Source organism: Oncorhynchus keta, chromosome 19 (genome assembly GCF_023373465.1).
Source record: "Oncorhynchus keta strain PuntledgeMale-10-30-2019 chromosome 19, Oket_V2, whole genome shotgun sequence".
NCBI classification, from domain to species: domain Eukaryota; kingdom Metazoa; phylum Chordata; class Actinopteri; order Salmoniformes; family Salmonidae; genus Oncorhynchus; species Oncorhynchus keta.
The window spans coordinates 36,496,948-36,518,677 of NC_068439.1; the positions used below are offsets into that span (position 1 = coordinate 36,496,948).

General features: G+C 41.1%; 1 protein-coding gene and 1 pseudogene across 2 annotated transcripts in view; both read right to left on the reverse strand.

Annotated features, from left to right (window-relative positions):
• Positions 1 to 396: 396 nt before the first annotated feature.
• Positions 397 to 21,730, reverse strand: part of LOC118398168 (tenascin-X-like) — a 30,959-nt gene continuing 9,625 nt past the window's right edge. For both annotated transcript variants that reach the window (XM_052470424.1, XM_035793240.2), the window contains 13 exons: positions 13,519 to 13,672; positions 13,125 to 13,403; positions 5,325 to 5,447; positions 5,082 to 5,225; positions 4,510 to 4,629; positions 4,076 to 4,228; positions 3,789 to 3,931; positions 3,537 to 3,669; positions 3,275 to 3,426; positions 2,717 to 2,813; positions 1,996 to 2,157; positions 1,636 to 1,799; positions 397 to 1,499 (listed from right to left, as the gene is read on the reverse strand). In XM_052470424.1, coding sequence (XP_052326384.1) covers positions 1,401 to 1,499; positions 1,636 to 1,799; positions 1,996 to 2,157; positions 2,717 to 2,813; positions 3,275 to 3,426; positions 3,537 to 3,669; positions 3,789 to 3,931; positions 4,076 to 4,228; positions 4,510 to 4,629; positions 5,082 to 5,225; positions 5,325 to 5,447; positions 13,125 to 13,403; positions 13,519 to 13,672 — 1,923 coding nt within the window. In that variant the 3' untranslated portion in view covers positions 397 to 1,400. The remainder of the gene's footprint in view (positions 1,500 to 1,635; positions 1,800 to 1,995; positions 2,158 to 2,716; positions 2,814 to 3,274; positions 3,427 to 3,536; positions 3,670 to 3,788; positions 3,932 to 4,075; positions 4,229 to 4,509; positions 4,630 to 5,081; positions 5,226 to 5,324; positions 5,448 to 13,124; positions 13,404 to 13,518; positions 13,673 to 21,730) is intronic.
• Positions 10,997 to 12,935, reverse strand: LOC127909381 (uncharacterized; annotated as a pseudogene).

A 21,730-nucleotide genomic window follows, 5' to 3' on the forward strand; every position in this document is an offset into this window, starting at 1 on the left:
GCCTGGTGCAGGTCTACAATTTTGTTTCTGGTGTCCTTTGACAGCTCTTTGGTCTTGGCCATAGTGAAGTTTGGAGTGTGACTGTTTGAGGTTGTGGACAGGTGTCTTTTATACTGATAACAAGTTCAAACAGGTGCCATTAATATAGGTAACGAGTAGAGGACAGAGGAGCTTCTTAAAGAAGAAGTTACAGGTCTGTGAGAGCCAGAAATCTATTTGGGGAGTTTGGTAGAGTGTTGGGTATTCAACATCAAAAATAACTCTCTATTGTCACTCCTTGTCACTGCACAGTTTATCTTCAAGGCCTCCAAATCTATCACCTAGCTTATATCAGTGAAAACCTCACTCACGTACATGTACTTGCTCATACAACGGAACACTCAGTGCTTCTGCCGCCCATGTTCCACCATTATTTTATTATTGTAGCAACTACAATTTGAGAATTGGGGCAACCGAAAATACAGGACATATAACCACAAATAAGACAAACAAAGGACAAACACCAAAACTCGATAATTGCCAGTCAAGTACAAACAGAAATCTCCGTTATTCACCGCTCATTTCCACGCTTGTACCTCATAGCCAGGGGACAGTGCATACATTTTTACAGCTTACGCAAGGGGTGCCACAACACTTGGAGTAAAAAAAGAAAAGGGAAATCTCAAAGATAATCTAGGAACTGTACAATATAACATACAGATAACTGTCCTCTATACATTTGAAAAAATCGAATGGCTTTAGTCTGGAGAGCAAGGCATTGGGACATTTTCAAACTGTAGCTAATAGGTGCATGTACTGTGTATGCATGCATGACTGGGCGTGGGTTTGCATGTGTGCTTATGTACAGGTAACTACCAAAATAAAGCAAACACTTGAGTAAATGAGGGATACAAAGTATATTGAAAGTAAGTACTTCCACACAGGTATGGTTCCTGAGTTAATTAAGCAATTAACATCCCATCATGCTTAGGGACATGTATAAAAATAGCCAGTTGCCCATTATTTTGGCGACCATTGCTAGAAGAAGAGATCTCAGTGACTTTGAAAGAGGGGTCTCAAAGGAGAATAGTGGGTTTAAAGGGTGTGTGTGTGTGTGTGTCTGTCACCAGATCTCAACCCAATTGAACACTTGGGGAGATGGGAGATTCCACCACCATCAACAAAACACCAAATTATGGAATTTATCATGGAAGAATGGTGTCGCCTCCCTCCAATAGAGTTTCAGACACTGGTAGAATCTACGCGAAGGTGCATTGAAGCTGTTCTGGTTCGTGGTGACCCAACGCCCTATCGAGACACTTTATGTTGGTGTTTCCTTTATTTCAGCAGTTACCTGGATGTGTGTGTGTTCATAAACTGTGCCTCTCCCCCTTTCTCATTTTCCGTCCACCACTTTGTCATTATCCCTGAGTTGGAGGGGTGAAAGATGTTGGTCGGAGCTTCATCTCGGTGAAAGGGATGGACAAGTCCTTGCCTTTCCAGGCAGTCCAGATCACACCCTGAGACACAGAGACGATTCAGTTAGCAAACCACCCCGAACATGTAATTGATTGTTCTGGAATTAGTTGCCTTGGATTACTTTGGTGATATAGACTCTGAAATAGTGAAATGAGGTATGAAGTCGGCTGGTACTACCTGGTGATTGACACTGGTGTCGTAGAGGCCATTAAGGTTGGCCTCGTGGCAGTTCTTGTACCACCAACCCCCCCTATAGGACATGGCGCAGCGGGTGATGAAAGGTGTGGGGTCTCTGTCTCTGGTAGAGAACATGCGCGCGTTGTGGTAACTCATAGAGTCACCTACCGGGACGAAAAAGTCAAGAGGGAAGGGGAAAAGGGAAGTAGAGTGGAAAGGCAGATGGCAGGCGTGAGGAGGGAAACAGTAGGTGTGGAATAGAGGGATAATGAGAACACAATAAGCGACGGGTTTAATGATTATGTGGAAGTATGCACAATAAGAGGTCCATCATTTTACGTGGACAGAATCTGTCCATACCTGCTGTACCGCTGTACCCAGACACTTTGAGAGCATAGTTCCTTCTAACAGTGTCCACTGTGAATGCAGAGTACTTGGCAAACACTGATTCGTCCCCTGCACGGAGGTCCACACGTAGGGTCATTGGTGCCATGCTGGTTAGATTGTGTAGGTTCTCATTACCTATATATGGACAGAGATGAGTGGGAAACAAGGTGTTATAGCACACAAAAAACTGCTTACTGCCCGAGCTCCTGAAGTAAACTATATGTACTGGCTCTAGGGGGCGCTGAAGACTTATTTTCACCAGATCTACACAGTAGAAATGAGCATGATGCGCCTCAATGTTAGAATGAATAGTGGATAGTGCGCTACTGGCGTTAATGCTCAGCCAATCGCTCCAAAAAAGTTAAAGGGTTTTGAAGAGTGATAGGCCCTCTGCTACTGCTCTTGGTTGTCCTTCTGTTTGTGCACCAATAGTGCCAGGAGTCACTTTTTCTACCGTCTTGCCATAAATTTCCACATTAAATTGATCCTTCTCATCTGGCGTTATACTGTTTAATTTATCTGCCCAGCAACGGGTCTATTTACAGAGTTGATCTGTCACGAGGGCTTGCACTGTTTACGTAAAAGTGAGATAGTTTAGCTTTTGCGTCGTCAATATAGCAGTTCTGTTTGATGTAATGCTGATGCACTGCTGCTGAAGTGGTTGAAAACAAACAGCGTGACGAATGACTCTCACCCAGCCAAAATTCCCCACTCAGTTCTCCAAAACCTTTGCTGTAGTTTTTCCAGCCTCTGAAGAAATCCGTTTTCCCATCCATCCTTCTCTGGAAAACCTGTAAAGCACACACGCTCATACCGCGGACATATACCATCCTTAATCAACTGTTAACTCCCTCTCATGTCAGTTAAAGGAAAATACCACTCCAAAACTATTTTGGTATTTGGTATTTGATTAGTCCAATGTTGATCCAGTCCCAAAATGTTTTGCATGTCAGCAATCATGTCTTCAAGATAAACTTATGTTGAAAGTTCCATATCTTGAAAACTTGATTGCTGACATGCAAAACATTTTGGGTCTGTATCAACTGTTGACTAATGAAATACCAAATAACAAAAGATAGTTTTTGAGTGGTATTTTCCTTTAAGGGACATAGTTATTATGCAGTCAAATGTATTACATTTGCCACTACTTATGCTAAATCTATTGTCTACATCTGAATACATTTTAAATGACAATCTCTCTCTTCACCAACAGTATAGACACATGGTCCCTCACACAGTCATCTTCTCTTACCGTCCAGCCGCCTCCATCAGTCACCTGGTCGCAGTAGACCAACACTGGTTTCCCCTGCCTTCCCCTGGGGAAGATCTCCACCTCTCCAGACTCGTGTATCCCGTTTAGCAGCTCCTGGGAACAGTCACTTGGGAAGGGGTATCGGAGATTCCCTGACAGACAAAATCAAAGAGAGAGCCTAACTTTATGAAACTGTGCTTTCGATGTATATATTTTGTTTGGTTAAGTTTCTTTATAAAGTCAAATATATTTGACCACTTACCTGTGGTGAACTCAGTGGAAATTGTAGCAGTATAGCTCCCTCCCCTCTCCCCCTGTAGATGCACGGTGTACTTGGACATGGGATGCAGCCTAGTCAATTTGAACTCTGTCACTGTGGAGTCAATGGTAACCTCCTGTTGAGAAGAAATAGGTCATTTTTCTAGACCAGAGTTTGTTGCATTTTGTCCGAATTTACTGTCCTGAATAAAATAGTATGTGTGTCTGTCTCCACCTTTTAATCAGTGTTCCTCACCTGCAACTCCTGTCCCTCCGTTTGATAGGTCAGCTTGTAGCTTCCCACGGCGGCAGAGGGTGCTTTCCACGTCAACAGCGCTGAGCGAGGAGTCACCTGACTGGCCTTCAGGTCACGCGGAACTTCCCCGTCTCCCCTGGATCCTGCCAGATGGACATGGACACAATCACAAGAAGCTCAGTTGTAAAATTAAATGAAAACATCAGCCTTCCTTTTCTGCTCGGTCTCGGGTGAGTTGATTGGTTTAAGCATTCAGGTAGTTTGAGAAGGTGTCTGTGCGGACTGACCACCGGTGGTGGTGAAGACGGTGATGGCGGCAGAGCTGTCCAGGTTGCCCAGCTGACTGGTGACTGTGACGGTGTACCTAGTGGAGCCCTGTAGGCCTTTCAGCTGCTGCTCCGCCGCATTGCCCGATACAGTGATCTTGGCATCATCTGACCCTTGGTTGACACAGAAACAAGTAAGCAGCGGAAAGAGAGAGCAGGTGATTGGCAGTGGAGAGAGGTAGGCAGCAGGATTTAATTTATTTCTCAGTGTTTATATTGTAATGCTGTTGGGGTGGTCATAAACTGACTGTCCAATACAAATACTATGATCTCATCTTGCCTGTGGCCTGTGTGAAAGCTCCAACTGGAAAGGAAAAGCTCTAATACGGCTCGGGCTTTTAAAAGCCCCACGGGGTATTGTTGTAATGGATATCCAACTTCTGATACCCCTTTACCTTTTTCAGAGCCATAAACTATGACGTAACGGTCGACTGTTGCCAGTGCTGGTCGCCATAGCAGCAAGGCCTTGGTGTCTGTGACATTAATGGCCCGGAGATCCCTCGGCGGGTCAGGGACTGAGATCGGTTTGGGTTTGAAAAAAATGAAGGCAAGAGAAAGGGAGCATTAGTTATCACAACGTGAAATCAAATCCTTTCGATACATCATTAGATTTGAATCTCATTCTTGCTAAAAAAAATTGAAGTTGAAACAGCTCCAGAATAGACCCTTTGAGAAAATTTGAAAATGCACAGATCTTTCCCAGATCCTGCACCTGCTAGAACAATTATGAACACCGAACCCATATAAATGCAGAGAAAACACTATACACACGACAGTAAGAAACAAAACAAAAAATACATGTGGTTTTGAATGCTTAACTTAATTTCGTTGACTAAGACACCACCAAGGACCGAAAAAAAGGGTCTGTTGATAGTCTAACTTCCTATCATTTACAATCTGACAACTTCCTGTAAATTAGTATTCATCCTAAAACTGAAAGTCAACAGTATGACTGAAGTAAACGTACGTGTCATAACCAGGTCTTTGATTGCATCGCTCTCGTCCAGTCCAAGGACGGATATCACACTGACCTCATAGGAGGACCCTGGAGAGAGCTTTGACAGTGCCAGAGTGGAATCCCCAGAGTCCACTGTTGCGGAGAGAGGCTCCCCTGGAATAGAACGGGCAACTTGCGATGTGAATGCACAATGAACTGACGTGACTCAACAGCCAGGATTTTGACCCCCAGAACCTTAGTGTAAGCACCTACCTTCCTGTGTGTTAGTGTAGGTGACCTTGAAGCCACTCACGGGACCTTTTGGCTTGGTCCAGGACACAGAGAAAGACGTCTCAGTCACTTCACTGAAGACAAGACCTGAGGGAGGCTCTGGACCTGGGTATGACACGGGAATATTAAGTGTGATTGAGAGCGAAAAAGAGAAACAAAAGATGGAAAGACGAACATAGACTGAAAGACGCATTAAAACAAATAAAAACTGTAAGAAAGAAAGAAAAAAGTATCAAGAGAGAAAAATGATGGACATGGAAACAGAGCTAGAATATATTTGAGAAAGAGAAAATGGAGACTTGAGGTAAGTCATACTACATGTGAGGAGAAGAAAGATCAATATACCTTAAAATGTAGGTGCACTCATACTTTTCTTGTTTACTCACGCTGTTATTATTAGTGCTCCCATTGAGTTTGGGTATATATGTACAGTGCAACCATATATACAGTATACACAGTACAGCATATACTAAAACAGACAAAGGTGTCACTGTTAAATGCAGATGTTGGACCCTGGAAAGCAGCAAGGGAAAAGGATGAGATATTAATGTTGAGCTGGTCTTTTGATCCTGAAAAAAAAGAAGGTTGGCAGGAAAGAGAAACGTTTAAATGGTTATAACAGAAGACAGGAAAAATCGAAGAGATGTTGATAACAAATACATACCCCAAATAATTTTAATACAAGAATAGGAGAGATAAAGCAAGAGAAATATAATTTCTAAGGAATAAGAAATGTGTTGACCAACAGATTTTCAACCATGAGTGAGCAGAATCCTGCCATAATGATTCCAAATACCATTTGAGACCTCGCCCTCTGTAAAAAAATAAAATAAAAAACTAGCTAATCGTTAAAACCTTGTAGAATTTTGTTCTTTATTATTTTTTTACAAATACATTTAAACAAGACTCATAGGATTAAAATCTGTACATTTCACGCTTAAGATCAGGAAAAACCATAGGGACCAACCGTGGTCTTACCCTGGGATTTGTGAGTGATGAAGGGAGCCAATGAAGGTTGCTGACTTAAAGCTTACCCTAAGTGAGAGAAGATCAGACCAGCAGTGAATGGCGGTTGTAGCTGAATGGTCTCATGAATATCATAGTAAATTTCATGAGTACAGCGCCTTCAGAAAGTTTTCATACCCCTTTACTTTTTCCACATTTTGTTGTGTTACAGTGTGGATTTGTATTGATTTAAATTGAGATTTTGTGTCACTGATCTACACACAATAATGTCAAAGTGGAATTTTGTTTGTAGAAAATCTTTGAAATTGATTAAAAAATAAATAATCTGAAATGTCTTGAGTTAATAAGTATTCAACCCCGTTGTTATGGCAAGCTTAAATAATGTGCTTAACACATCACATAAAAAGTTGCATGGACTCATTCCGTGTTCAATTGCTGTACTCCACACATATAATTATCTATAAGGTCCCTCAATCAAGTAGTGAATTTTAAGCACAGATTCAACCACACAAAGCAGGGCACCGATTGGTAGATGTGTAAAAAAATATATCTATGGAAAGTATTTGACTTTTTCCACATTTTGTTACGTTACAGCCTTATTCTAAAATTGATTAAATAAAAACAAATATTATCAGCAATCTATGACAAAGCAAAAACAGGTTTTTAGAAATGTTTGTAAATGTATAAAAAAAAAAAATAATATATATATATATACAGTGCCTTGCGAAAGTATTCGGCCCCCTTGAACTTTGCGACCTTTTGCCACATTTCAGGCTTCAAACATAAAGATATAAAACTGTATTTTTTTGTGAAGACTCAATAACAAGTGGGACACAATCATGAAGTGGAACGACATTTATTGGATATTTCAAACTTTTTTAACAAATCAAAAACTTAAAAATTGTGCGTGCAAAATTATTCAGCCCCTTTACTTTCAGTGCAGCAAACTCTCTCCAGAAGTTCAGTGAGGATCTCTGAATGATCCAATGTTGACCTAAATGACTAATGATGATAAATACAATCCACCTGTGTGTAATCAAGTCTCCGTATAAATGCACCTGCACTGTGATAGTCTCAGAGGTCCGTTAAAAGCGCAGAGAGCATCATGAAGAACAAGGAACACACCAGGCAGGTCCGAGATACTGTTGTGAAGAAGTTTAAAGCCGGATTTGGATACAAAAAGATTCCCCAAGCTTTAAACATCCCAAGGAGCACTGTGCAAGCGATAATATTGAAATGGAAGGAGTATCAGACCACTGCAAATCTACCAAGACCTGGCCGTCCCTCTAAACTTTCAGCTCATACAAGGAGAAGACTGATCAGAGATGCAAATCAAATCTAATTTTATTTGTCACATACACATGGTTAGCAGATGTTAATGCGAGTGTAGCGAAATGCTTGTGCTTCAAGTTCCGACAATGCAGTCAAGAGCGGAGATGCAGCCAAGAGGCCCATGATCACTCTGGATGAACTGCAGAGATCTACAGCTGAGGTGGGAGACTCTGTCCATAGGACAACAATCAGTCGTATATTGCACAAATATGGCCTTTATGGAAGAGTGGCAAGAAGAAAGCCATTTCTTAAAGATATCCATAAAAAGTGTTGTTTAAAGTTTGCCACGAGACACACCAAAGATGTGGAAGAAGGTGCTCTGGTCAGATGAAACCGAAATTGAACTTTTTGGCAACAATGCAAAACGTTATGTTTGGCATAAAAACAACACAGCTCATCACCCTGAACACACCATCCCCACTGTCAAACATGGTGGTGGCAGCATCATGGTTTGGGCCTGCTTTTCTTCAGCAGGGACAGGGAAGATGGTTAAAATTGATGGGAAGATGGATGGAGCCAAATACAGGACCATTCTGTAAGAAAACCTGATGGAGTCTGCAAAAGACCTGAGACTGGGACGGAGATTTGTCTTCCAACAAGACAATGATCCAAAACATAAAGCAAAATCTACAATGGAATGGTTCAAAAATAAACATATCCAGGTGTTAGAATGGCCAAGTCAAAGTCCAGACCTGAATCCAATTGAGAATCTGTGGAAAGAACTGAAAACTGCTGTTCACAAATGCTCTCCATCCAACCTCACTGAGCTCGAGCTGTTTTGCAAGGAGGAATGGGAAAAAATGTCAGTCTCTCGATGTGCAAAACTGATAGAGACATACCCCAAGCGACTTACAGCTGTAATCGCAGCAAAGGTGGCGCTACAAAGTATTAACTTAAGGGGGCTGAATAATTTTGCACGCCCAATTTTTCAGTTTTTGATTTGTTAAAAAGTTTGAAATATCCAATAAATGTCGTTCCACTTCATGATTGTGTCCCACTTGTTGTTGATTCTTCACAAAAAAATACAGTTTTATATCTTTATGTTTGAAGCCTGAAATGTGGCAAAAGGTCGCAAAGTTCAAGGGGGCCGAATACTTTCGAAAGGCACTGTAGCAAAGTACAGGGAGATCCTTGATGAAAACCTGCTCCAGAGCTCAGACTGGGGTGAAGGTTCACCTTCCAACAGGACAATGACCCTAAGCACACAGCCAAGACAACACAGGAGTGGCTTCGGGACAAGTCTCTGAATGTTCTTGAGTGGCCCAGTCAGAGCCCGGACTTAAAATTGATCGAACATCTCTGGAGAGACCTGAAAATAGCTGTGCAGCAACGCTCTCCATCCAGTCTGACAGAGCTTGAGAGGATCTGCAGAGAAGAATGGGAGAAACTCCCCAAATACAGGTGTGCCAAGCTTGTAGCATCATACCCAAGAAGACCTGGCTGTAATCACTGCCGAAGGTACTTCAACAAAGTACTGAATAGAGGGTCTGAATAGTTGTACATTTTATATTTCAGTTTTTATTTTTAATAAATTAGAAAAAAAAATCTAAAAACCTGTTTTTGCTTTGTCTTTATGGGGTATTGTGTGTTGATTGACGAGGGACAAAAATGATTTCATCCATTTTAGAATAAGGCTGTAACCTAACAAAATGTGGAAAAGGTCAAGCGGTCTGAATTACATTCCAAAGGCACTGTATATATCCCTTTGTGCATGGTGGCATTATTAATTAGGCTTTGGATGGAGTATCAATACACCCAGTCACCACAAAGATACAGGCGTCCTTCCTAACTCAGTTGCCGGAGAGGAAGGGATTTGATCATGAGGCCAATGGTGATTTTAAAACAGTTAGAGGTTAATGGTGAGAAAACTGAGGTTTCTAAAAACAAATATTGAATCCATTTTGAATTCAGGCTGTAACACAACATGTGGAATGAGTCAAGGGGTAGGAATACTTTCTGAAGGCACTGTACGTGCTTAACACATGGATGTGTTTGGGTTGACATGTCCATGTACAAAATGGAAAACAACAGGCTGTATATGACATGTCGTATATAGACCAGGGAGGCTATGTAATCCCGGGTTTATTGTGTAAGATTTAGCACTGTAATGATTATATATTAGAGAGTATCCCTCAGCATAACCTACATTTTGAAGATGATGAACTCATGCTCACATTTCGTTGATGGGATGCGCTTCAGATAGTTTCCCAGTTAGCAACAGCCCATTTTCTCTGGGTGTTTTGGCAATCATACCTGTTTTTCCACATTGCACCCAGTATGAACAACACACATCACAGTTGCACTAATTACTGCACAGCATGGTATAAGCAAGGGGTTAACACGAAATACAAATGATTAGCACAGATCCATGTTTATTTGATCATTGTATATTTAAGCAATAAGGCTTGATGAGGTGTGGTGCATATGGCCAATATACTACAGCTAAGGGCTGTTCTTTGGCACGACGCAACGCAGTGTCTGGATACAGCCATTAGCCGTGGTATATTGGCCATATACCACAAACCCCAGAGGTGCCTTATTGCTATTATAAATGGGTTACCAACATAATTACAACAGTAAAAATCTATATTTTGTCATACCCATGGTATACGGTCTGATATACCGCGGCTTTCAGCCAATCAGCATTCAGGGCTCAAACCACCCAGTTTATAATTTGTAATTAAAGTTATGCTCTGAACCCCCACTGAGTTTAGAGGCTGGCCTGTTTTTCCAGTAGTAGTGGCATCTGATCCGTTTATCTGGTTTGCTCTGTCTGTTGAATCAGCAGTCTTACTCACTTGGCTCCCTTTGTCACGATGACCTGTTTTTGTATCTTGGCTCCTTTGGCTCAAGCTACCGTTATTTCTAATATATGCATGACCTCCTGCTATTTTACTAGCTGTGTTATTTGTTCTCTTGATGAGAGTTTCGGGCTTAAGGTCTGTGTTTGTGTCATTCTGGCTGGTGCTGTAGGTGCCCTGCTCCTCCGGTTGAGTGGTGTGAACGACGATGCCGTTGTCCCTGTTTGTCAGTTTAGGTTGTAAAGGTCTGCGTATGGGACCTCTTGATGGATGCCGAGGGGGTCTCAGGTTGGTTCGTGTCCTGTTTTGGAATGGTCCCATATTTGGGTGTGAGCGGCGTTGTTGGGTGCCCTTTGGAGGTAGACGGCAAAAGGGTGGTGGTGTGCTGCCCACTGTCCGAGTCTTTGACTTGTTTCGTTCAGTTCCAGACGACACCACGTCAGTGGCCCTGTCTGTGTCTGTGCTCATACCGTCCACTGTTACTGCTTTAGTAGAGTCTGATTCCTCTGAAGTGGAGGACGAGGATGAATAGCCTTCTTTGCCACTCTGTTCTGATTCAATGGATGATTTTGGTGCCCTCTCTGGCTGAGCATCTGGATGGAGGGTTGAGGATTGGGAAACAGGCAATGTCTTTGCAAACACCACTTGTTTGTCAGTTATGGGTTGACCCATACCGGTCTTTGATTCATTTCGTTTTGTGGAAGCTGAAGAAGGTGAACGTGTCCTGTTTAGGAATGGTCTCATATTTAGGTATGGGCGGTGTTGGTTTGGGGCCCTTTGGAGTGAGGCGGCAAAAAGGTGGTGAGCCGCCCACTCTCAGTCTTTGTCTCGTTTTGTTTGGTTCCAAACAATCCCACATCAGTTGTTTTCTCTCCATCTCTGTTGATACCCACTTCTGCAACATTATCTTTATCTGAGTATGAGTATGCTGTTTTTGAATGTCCTGTTTCAGACACTTTTAGGGCACTGTCCTCATTTTCAGCAAAACCCTGCCCTGTTGTGGGTTTACTTTGAACTATTGTGCCATTCACCCTCCCCCCAATGACTCTCTCTCTACAGGTCACATTGACTTTCCTGTGTGTCAATTTAATCTTGTCGACACATGTCTTCGCGTTCAGGTGAACAGTAGTATTTGTTTCTGATGTGGTTGTAGGCTCCAAGCCATCAGTCCCTTGCCCTGGCTCATTTGTTTCAGTCTCTGTACCCATGTTTCTATCAGGTAGGTCCTTTAAGCCGGGAATCACTTTTGGTTGTTCAGAACCAGAACTCGGAGTGGCATTTTCAGGAAGGATTCCAACAGAATGTCTTTGTCCAAGTTCTATCTTTTTCTCCAAGAGGACATGTCTTCAGTTTAGTGTTTTTCACAGTTATAACTATAGTCCAGTCCCCAACGATGGGATTTTCTGTTTTAGTGTCAGTTTTTAAGGCATCCGTGACCTTTGGCCCCACCAATGGGTTTCTGCTTGAAGTCTTTTTAAGAAGACTGTGACCCCCTCTGCTCCCACCCTGACTTACACTTGTACCATTACAACGGATAGAGTCTCCAATGTATGGCTTCCTGGGCAAGGTTATTCTATCACCTGGTTTATGTACAACCCTGTATTTTGTGTTGACAAGTGGTCTTGTACTGGTTGTGACAGATGGGTCCTCTTTGGTTCCATTGGAGCCTTTGACTGTTACAGAGCCCGGTCCACTCCTATTCTTTCCACTCTCTGGTTCTTCACCCTTGGTTTTTGAGTAGTAGATGGCCTTCCACAGGCTTTGTATTCCCTGCTGGGTCTTCCTGGCTTGCTACTCCTGGTGCTAGCTGCATGGTCACAGTGTCCATGGTCACCCTGGATATTGTCTTTGTGGCTTTTCCTAAAGGCATGAAGCGATCATTTGGAACCAAAGAAAACAATATGTTTTTTTGATCCGACTACAAGAGGGAAGCACTGTTAGATCCAAATGGGAAAATCAAAAAATATTATCTTTGAACTGAACACTTTGAATTATCCTGTTTTCCAACAACACCTGCATTGACATTAGTGCAATAAATAGTTGCCCTATGTGCTGTCCAAACCTGCAGGGAGAAGTGGAAAGAGTATTACATTTGGTCATCAAAACAACCTTTCCATTCATTGTTCGGGTGCTGAAATATTCAATGTTGTGAGTTAAGTGTGTGCCGCTACTGTCGAGAAAGAGAGAATGAAAAATGAAAATGAAAATATATTTTACAAAGAGAGATCAGGTTAGCTCCAGGAGCAGTTTTAATATGGTACCTCAATTAATTTCAAGTTATTTTAATTTAACTTCCAATGACCTGCTCTATTGAATAATGACGTGTCTAGACATGTTAACTTTAGTGGGATAACAGTTCACAGGAGCAGGGCTGGCCTCTCTTGCATATTCATTCACATTGCCAGGGAATCCAATTTGTGTCAGAGATTTCTCTCTCTTATAAACATAATGATGACTTTCTCTTTCTCCCCTGCTTCTTCTGCTTAGTTCACCATTTATTGGTTGTTTCATGACTGTATAACTCTTATCTTAAAATATTTTACTATTTTTATGGTCTTCATTTCCAAATAAACGAATAAAGAATATGGCCTAATGAATCAAGATTGCTTCTTATACAATCTCATCCCTGGATTTTTTTCATATGCAATGTAGTAACTAAAGTAAGCCATCCAATTAAACTCACCAGGAGTGACTTGGACTGTTGCTGGCTTGCTCTTGATCCCGCCCTTTTCAGCCACTAGTGTGATGTCATACAAATGTCCCGGGTCCAAACCGTCAATCTGGGCAGAGTCCCTCTCAGGGGGCAGGGTCAGGTCTTGTCTTCCCTTGGCTGTCCCGTCTGTCTGATTGGGTGCAACAGTTAAGCGATACCTGTCGACGTGTCCCTGCGATTGTTCCCATTGGACAACTGCAGATGTTGTGGTTGTCTTCACAACTCGAAGGTTTGTGGGTCCAGAGATAACTGGGTGGTGGGTCGGGGAAAAGCAATGGGGGACGACGACTTAGCATTTATATCTATTGATAACCAAAGTAACATATGTTAATAAGGGGATACAAAATGTGGTTTCATGACTCACGGGTTGTGAATTCTACTGTGCTCTCAGTGCCCATTCTCCTGTTTATTTCTCCCTTGATTGTCACCGTGTACTCCTGACCGGCCGCCAGTCCTGTTTGGGTGTAGGTCGTGAGCTTCCCTCCAACTTGAGATGTTATCTGTTGATCGCCCTCTTTCTGTGTGGCACAGAAAACGATAAAGTTAATGTTAGAACGGACATCAGGAGGATTATCAATAATTATGATGAAAATGTCTACTGGTATTTCAGTTAATTTTCTAAAGTAATGGTAGTCAGAACCTGTGTTAAATATTATTTTGAATGGGTGCATGTACCGTATGTTTACCAGCAGGGGGAGAGGTAATTTACATATTCTGTCATGCCGAAGCCTATATTCAGATATTTTGGAAACGTCAACCAAGCCAACTCTAAATTAGCAACTGGACTCAAATTTATTGTCCACAATGGGGCCTCACAATCACATTACTACAGAACTCAACAGCTATGCAGTACAACAACATCAGACAAAATAGAATGATGTCTCTGTTGGGAATTATAACTTGGTTGGGCAGCTTTTCTTCATATTATTATTTTCTTGGCAATGAGATAAACAGCCTCATATTCCAATGATGTAATAGTAGTATTGTGAAACTATTTCATTATTAACATATATGGGAAATCCAGTAGCTCACAAAGCATCTGGCAACCCCACTCAACTATAGTCAACCGTTCCAACTTTCACAATATCCTTTATTGGTGTGTGATCATTTGAAAAACCAACTTATAAAAGATGCTATTAAAACAAAAACAGTATCAGGTTCTTATTCTTCAATCTATGTATTGGAAAACGCCAGTATTTCCATTCATTTAAAAGCAGTAGTTTTAAGGGTTTACCCAATTACTCCAATGTGGGGGTGTTCTCCAAGTTTTTCTCCATTGTGTAATATATTTTCTCATATGGGAAATCGGACCCAGCTGGGTTGCCAGGTTGCCCAGCATTGATCTTCAGTGTCTGTGTGTCATACGCCTCTAATTCTTTCAGCAGTTATTTCAAGAGATGAGTGTGTTGCTGTGCTTTACCTTGCACAATGTTGGGTTTGCTCCCCGTTTTGTGTACTTGTGTTGTTATCTGTAAACATGAGATGAATGTATATCTCCCTTATTCATTCTCTTCTGCTATGTGTCACAGCTGCCGACCAATGAAGTCATTTCTCTGGCCAGGGCCATGTTTTTGACAGTGTTTATGGCTGCCCTAGCAACAAGCATCCCCCATCTGCATCTTTTCTTCTTCCTTGCTGCCCACTCGCTCTTTCTCCCATTATCCTTCCCTTGACTTTCTCCTTTGCTCAATTGTCCTCATCCCTAATTTTCTCTCCTCTGTTCAGTTTTATGCGTTCCCTGTACAAGGATGTTCTCCCTAACGCCATATTTCTTCTGACACCTACCCCTGTCATCGTATGGAAAAATAGGCTGTTTCCCCTGTTGTTGTTTTGAGATGAGTTTAGGGAATGCGTTCTGGTGCTGATGCTGTGGCCAAACGTCACTCTACCAACCGACAATAGTCTCTCTTTACTGTTTTTCTCTCTCTTTTTCATCTGGAACCCTTTTATGAAGAACAATAATCTCATTCACACATTGAAATAATTACATTAAGTGGGAAAAAGCGGGGAGTGGGATTTGCGCTAGGTTGTTTAATCTTGTTACCGTTTCCCTCTGGTCCTTTTGGTTGCAATTAAGCTGTTTCTCTTTGTTACAGGGTTGTAGATTTGTCTTTTAATGACATAGACACTGCTTCTCCAGAGTGCTTGTGTCTGCTCTAATAGCAAGGTCCAACAACATGTGTATGATGAGTACCAATCCAGTTTGTCATTGTGTAAGTCTGACGTCACCTCTCTGTGCAGATTGGGAGCATATGTTTTATTAAAGCTCCAATGCAGCCATTTTCTTTTTTAAATCTCAAATCAAATAATTTCTGGGTATCAATTAAGTACCTTTGTTTCAGTGATTCTTTTCAATTTCCATGGTTAAAAATACAATTTCTCAAGCAAGAATTTTGCTCTGACTGTCTGAGGAGAATTGAGAACTAGCTGTTAATGACAGAGAGGTTTGGACCTCTTTCTTATTGGTATATTAACTAATTTACCGCCAGGTGATATCTCAAACTCCATCCCACATTTGAGTAATTTAGCAGACATTCTTACCCAGAGCGACTTACAGTAAGTAGTGAGCACATACAGTTTTGTACTTTTTCATGCTGGTCCCCCGTGGGAATCAAACCCACGATCTTAGCATTGCAAGCACCATGCTCTACCAACTGAGCCACACAGGAGGACCAAAAACAGGTTGAAATTTAAGGCAGTTTTTTCAAACAGCTCTTACACTAAAAGAGCATTATCATCATTATTATTATACCAACCTCATAGTGTGGAAATAAACAGTCTATAAAACACAGGAATATCACGTTTTTGACTACACTAGGCCTTTAAGGGACAATTACAGTGGGACATTTGCACACATGTCCCGGATATTCTATTAGATCATAAGAATGTACGCTTTTTTTAAATACACAGTGTCCAGGCTCCTGTCTGTTAACTGAACTGGAACTCAATAGGAAGTAAAGCGTTCAGTACTACATTACATCATTCATGTAGTGCAAATCATTGAAACACTACAAACATCCTATACTCAAAATAAAGAGTACAAAGGCAGCTTTGAATGCAATTGGTAGCATATGTCTCTGAATTCACTGGAATTCATTTACTTCATCCATGAGCTACCTTTGATATTGGAAACTGGATTTGATCTCTTCAATCCACTTATTGATACCATGAGCTGCTGAACAAATTGAATGCAACAACACACTTAAAATATGATGTCCTCCATTCTGTGGTTACTATGGCTGTGAATCCAACCATATACAGTTGAACCAATATATAATGATATAAGTTGAACCAGTATATAATTATATAAGTTGAACCAGTATATAATGATATACGTTGATCCAGTATATAATTATATAAGTTGAACCAGTATATAATGATATACGTTGATCCAGTATATAATTATATAAGTTGAACCAGTATATAATGATATACGTTGATCCAGTATATAATTATATAAGTTGAACCAGTATATAATGATATAAGTTGCCAGTATATAATTAAACGTCATTAAGTAGAAACTGCCAAAAATCTCCACTGCTAATTCTTTTGGCAAAGCGTTTGAATATCTGCACATTTACAGCATCTATAAACCATGTTATGTACTCCAGTTGAACCAATATATAATGATATAAGTTGATCCAGTATATAATTATATAAGTTGAACCAGTATATAATGATATAAGTTGATCCAGTATATAATTATATAAGTTGAACCAGTATATAATGATATAAGTTGAACCAGTAGAAGCAAACCAGTATTTACTGAGGTGACCGTTTGTTAACGCCAAACGTCATTAAGTAGAAACTGCCAAAAATCTCCACTGCTAATTCTTTTGGCAAAGCGTTTGAATATCTGCACATTTACAGCATCTATAAACCATGTTATGTACTCCAATAGTCCACTAATGGGTTTTGCTCAGTGAAACTCGTGTTTTGCCATTTGAAAGCCTTCAAAGGCTTAGTGAAATGAATGACTGAATTGAAATTGAAAAACATAATCATCTGTTTCTGACATGGCCTGAGGATCCCCTGCTGGTAAGTGTTGCGTATGGACTCACCTTTCATTTGTGTGATGGACCTCTGCTGCTCAGCTGTCAAACTGTGGTGTGCTACTGTTCTCAGGGTCAAACTTTTTGGATTTATTTATTCTGGCATGATTTCCCACTCTTTGGTATAGAAAATGATTATAATTTCTCTGCAATGTTCCGCCGTTAGCGGAGACTGCAATCACAGTAAACGCAGCACACACTGACAGCTCTTTCCATGACATAGCCTGACTAGGTGAATCCGGGTGAAAGCTATGATCCCTTATTGATGTCACTTGTTAAATCCCATTCAATCAGAGTAGATGAAGGGGAGGAGACAGGTTAAACACATGAGACATGGATTGTGTATGTGTGCCATTCAGAGGGTGGATGGGCAAGACAAAAGAAGTGGCTTTGAGCGGGGTATGGTAGTAGGTACCAGGCGCACTGGTTTGAATCAAGACCTGCAACAGTGCTGAGTTTTTTTCACGCTCAACAGTTTCCCGTGTGTATGAAGAATGGTCCACCATCCAGCCAACTTGACAACTGTGGGAAGCATTGGAGTCAACATGGACCAGCACCAACACTTTCAACATCTTATAGAGTCCATGCCCCACTGAATTGGAAGGTGTATTCGGAAGGTGTTCTTAATGTTTTGTGCATTCGGAAAGTATTCAGACCCTTTGACTTTTTCAAGATTTTATGTTACAGCCTTATTCTAAAATGGATTAAATTGTTTGTTTTTCTCATCAATCTACACACAATACACCATAATGAAATATCACATTTACATAAGCATTCAGACCCTTTACTCTGTACTTTGTTGAAGCACCTTTGGCAGCGATTACAGCCTCAAGTCTTCTTGGGTATGATGCTATAAGCTCTGTCAGCTATTTTTAGGTCTCTCCAGAGATGTTTGATCGGGTTCAAGTCCGGGCTCTGGCTGGGCCACTCAAGGACATTCAGGGATCTGTCCGGGAAGCCACTCCTGCTTTGTCTTAGTTGTGTGCTTAGGGTAATTGTCCTGTTGCACCATTCTGAGCACTCTGGAGCAGGTTTTCATCAAGGATCTCTCTGTACTTTGCTCCGCTCATCTTTCCCTCGATCCTGCCTAGTCTCCCAGTCCCTGCCGCTGAAAAACATCCCCACAGCATGATGTTGCTACCACCATGATTCACTGTAGGGATGGTGCCAGGTTATCTCCAGACTGCTTGGCATTCAGGCCAAATAGTTCAATCTTGGTTTCATCAGACCAGAGAATCTTGTTTCTCATGATCTGAGTCCTTAGGGTGCCTTTTGGCAAAGTCCAAGTGGGCTGTCATGTGCCTTTTACTGAGGAGTGGCTTCCGTCTGTCCATTCTACCATGAAGGCCTGATTGGTGGAGTGCTGCAGAGATGGTTGTCCTTCTGGAAGGTTCTCCCATCTCCAAAGAGGAACTCTGGAGCTCTGTCAGAGTGACCATTGGGTTCTTGCTCACCTCCCTGACCTAAGCCCTTCTCCCCCGATTGCTCAGTTTGGGGGGGCAGCCAGCTCTAGGAAGGGTCTTGGTGGTTCCAAACTTCTTCCATTTTTCAGAATGATGGAAGCCACTGTGTTCTTGGGGACCTTCAATGCTACAGAAATGTTTTGGTTCCCTTCCCCTGATTTGTGCCTTGACACAATCCTGTCTCGGAGCTCTATGAACAATTCATTAGACATCATGGCTTGGCTTTTGCTCTGATATGCTCTTTCAACTGTGGGACCTTATATAGACAGGTGTGTGCCTTTCCAAATAATGTCCAATCAATTGAATTTACAACAGGGGGACTCCAATCAAAATGTAGAAACATCTCAAGGATGATCAATAGAAACAGGATGCACCTGAGCTCAATTTCGAGTCTCATAGCAAAGGGTCTGAATACTTGTGTAAATAAGGTATTTTATAAAAAATTGTACACTCTATATTTTTCGCTTGGTTATTATAGGGTATTGTGTGTAGATTGATGAGGAAAATGTTTTATTTAATATATTTTAGAATAAGGCTGTAATGTAACAAAATGTGGGAAAAGTCAAGGGGTATGAATACTTTCCAAATGCCCTGTATATGTACATATCTACCTCAATTACCTCGTACCCCTGCACATCGACTCGGTACTGTTAGCCCATGTGTGTATATAGCCAAGTTAACATTACTCATTGTGTATTTATTCCTTGTGTTATTTTTTTCTATGATTTCTCTTTTTTTCTCTCTGCGTTGCTGGGAAGGCCGCACAGGTTAGCATTTCACTGTTAGTCGACACCTGTTGTTCATGAAGCATGCAACAAATACATTTGATTTGTTTTGAACGCAAAGGAGTCCATGTTTTTTTTACATGGCATGTTTTAATCTACTGTATGTCATCATTGAATTGCCTTGGTCTCTCAGGGAAATGTTAGGCAAACATTTTGGGGATTTGTAATGGAAATAACGCAGCACCATGACTTTTCAACATGACCTTAAATTTGCCCCCAAAACAAGTCTTAAAAAACCTGGAATGAGAACTGGGCTTCATGCCATGAGACCATTCTCAGCTAATATAGTGAGCTCCAAAAGTATTGGAACAATGACACATTTGTTTTTGTTTTGACTCTGTACTCCAGCACTTTTGAGGGTATTTTCATCCGTATCGGATGAACCGTTTAGAAAGGACATAACTTTTTGTGCACAGTCCCCCCATTTTGGGGGAGTTGGGGTGGCAGGTAGCCTAATGGTTAGAGCGTTGGACCAGTAACTGTTGCTAGATCGATTTTCCTGAGCTGACAAGGTAAAATTCTGTAATTCTGCCCCTGAACAAGGCAGTTAACCCACTGTTCCTAGGCCGTTGTAAATAAGATTTTCAGATTAATTCAGGACTATCCGCAATCATGGTAGCATCCACATTAATGTAGAAGTTCTTAAAAACATATTATGTTCTTATTTACAATAAAATTGACTCCAAAATGACACACAATACATTATTTACCATTCATTTCTATTGGGCACAAAATCGTCTAAAACACATCCAAAAGAAACAGCAAATGGATCCAACAAGTTCGTAGAGTCACACGCTTGATGTAATCATTGCGTGCTACGAATAAAAAAAAATCACTTGTGTTTATTAACTTGTTAGGGCTGGGGGCAGTATTGTTTAGCTTGAATGAATAAGGTTCCCAGAGTAATCTGCCTACTACTCAGGCCAAGTTGCGAATATATGCATAGTATTAGTTGATTTTGATAGAGAACACTCTGAAGGTTCTAAAACTGTTTGAATGATGTCTGTGAGTATAACAGAGCTCATATGGCAGGCAAAAACCTGAGAAAAATTCAACCAGGAAGTGGGAAATCTGAGGTTTGTAGTTTTTCAACTCTTTGCCTATCGAATATACAGTTTCTATGGGGTCATATTGCACTTCCTAAGGCTTCCACTAGATGTCAACAGTCTTTAGAACCTTGTTTGATGCTTCTACTGTGAAGGAGGGGGGATTGGGAGCTGAATGAGTCAGAGGTTTGCCAGAGTGGCATGAGCTGGTCATGCGCGCTCACATAAGAGTTAGTTTTCGCCTGGACTTGCCCGCCCGTCGTGAGTTTGGAATGTGTACTAAACGCGCTAACCAAAAGGAGGTATTTGGATGTAAATGATGGACTTTACCGAACAAATCAAACATTTATTGTGGAACTGGGATTCCTGGGAGTGCATTCTGATGAAGATCATCAAAGGTAAGCAAATATTTATAATCCTATTTCTGACTTCTGTTGACTCCACAACATGGCGGATATCTGTATGGCTTGTTTTGTTGTCTGAGCGCTGTACTCAGATTATTGCATGGTGTGCTTTTTAGGTAAAGCTTTTATGAAATCTGACACAGCAGTTGCATTAAGGAGAAGTTTATCTAAAGTTCCATACATAACACTTGTATTTTCATCAACATTTGTGATGAGTATTTCTGTAAATTGATGTGGCTCTCTGCAAAATCACCGGATGTTTTGGAACTACTGAACATAACGAGCCAATGTAAACTCAGATGTTTGGATATAAATATGAACTTTATCGAACAAAACATACATGTATTGTGTAACATGAAGTCCTATGAGTGTCATCTGATGAAGATCATCAAAGCTTAGTGATTCATTTTATCCCTATTTCTGCTTTTGTGACTCCTCTCTTTGGCTGGAAAAATGGCTGTGTTCTTCTGTGACTAGGTGCAGACCTAACATAATTGTTTGGTGTGCTTTTGTCGTAAAGCCTTTTTGAAATCGGACACTGTGGTTGGATTAACAACAAGTTTATCTTTAAAATGGTGTAAAATACTTATATGTGTGAGGAATTGTAATTATGAGATTTCTGTTGTTTTGAATTTGGCGCCCTGCACTTTCACTGGCTGTTGCCATATCGATCCCGTTAGTGGGATCTCAGCCTTAAAGTAGTCAAAAGTTTAGTGTGTATATAAGTGAATTTGTCCCAATTCCTTTGATCCCCTAATATTGGGGGGACTATCTACAAAAAGTGCTGTCATTTCTAAACGGTTCACACGAAATGGATAACAGCTGA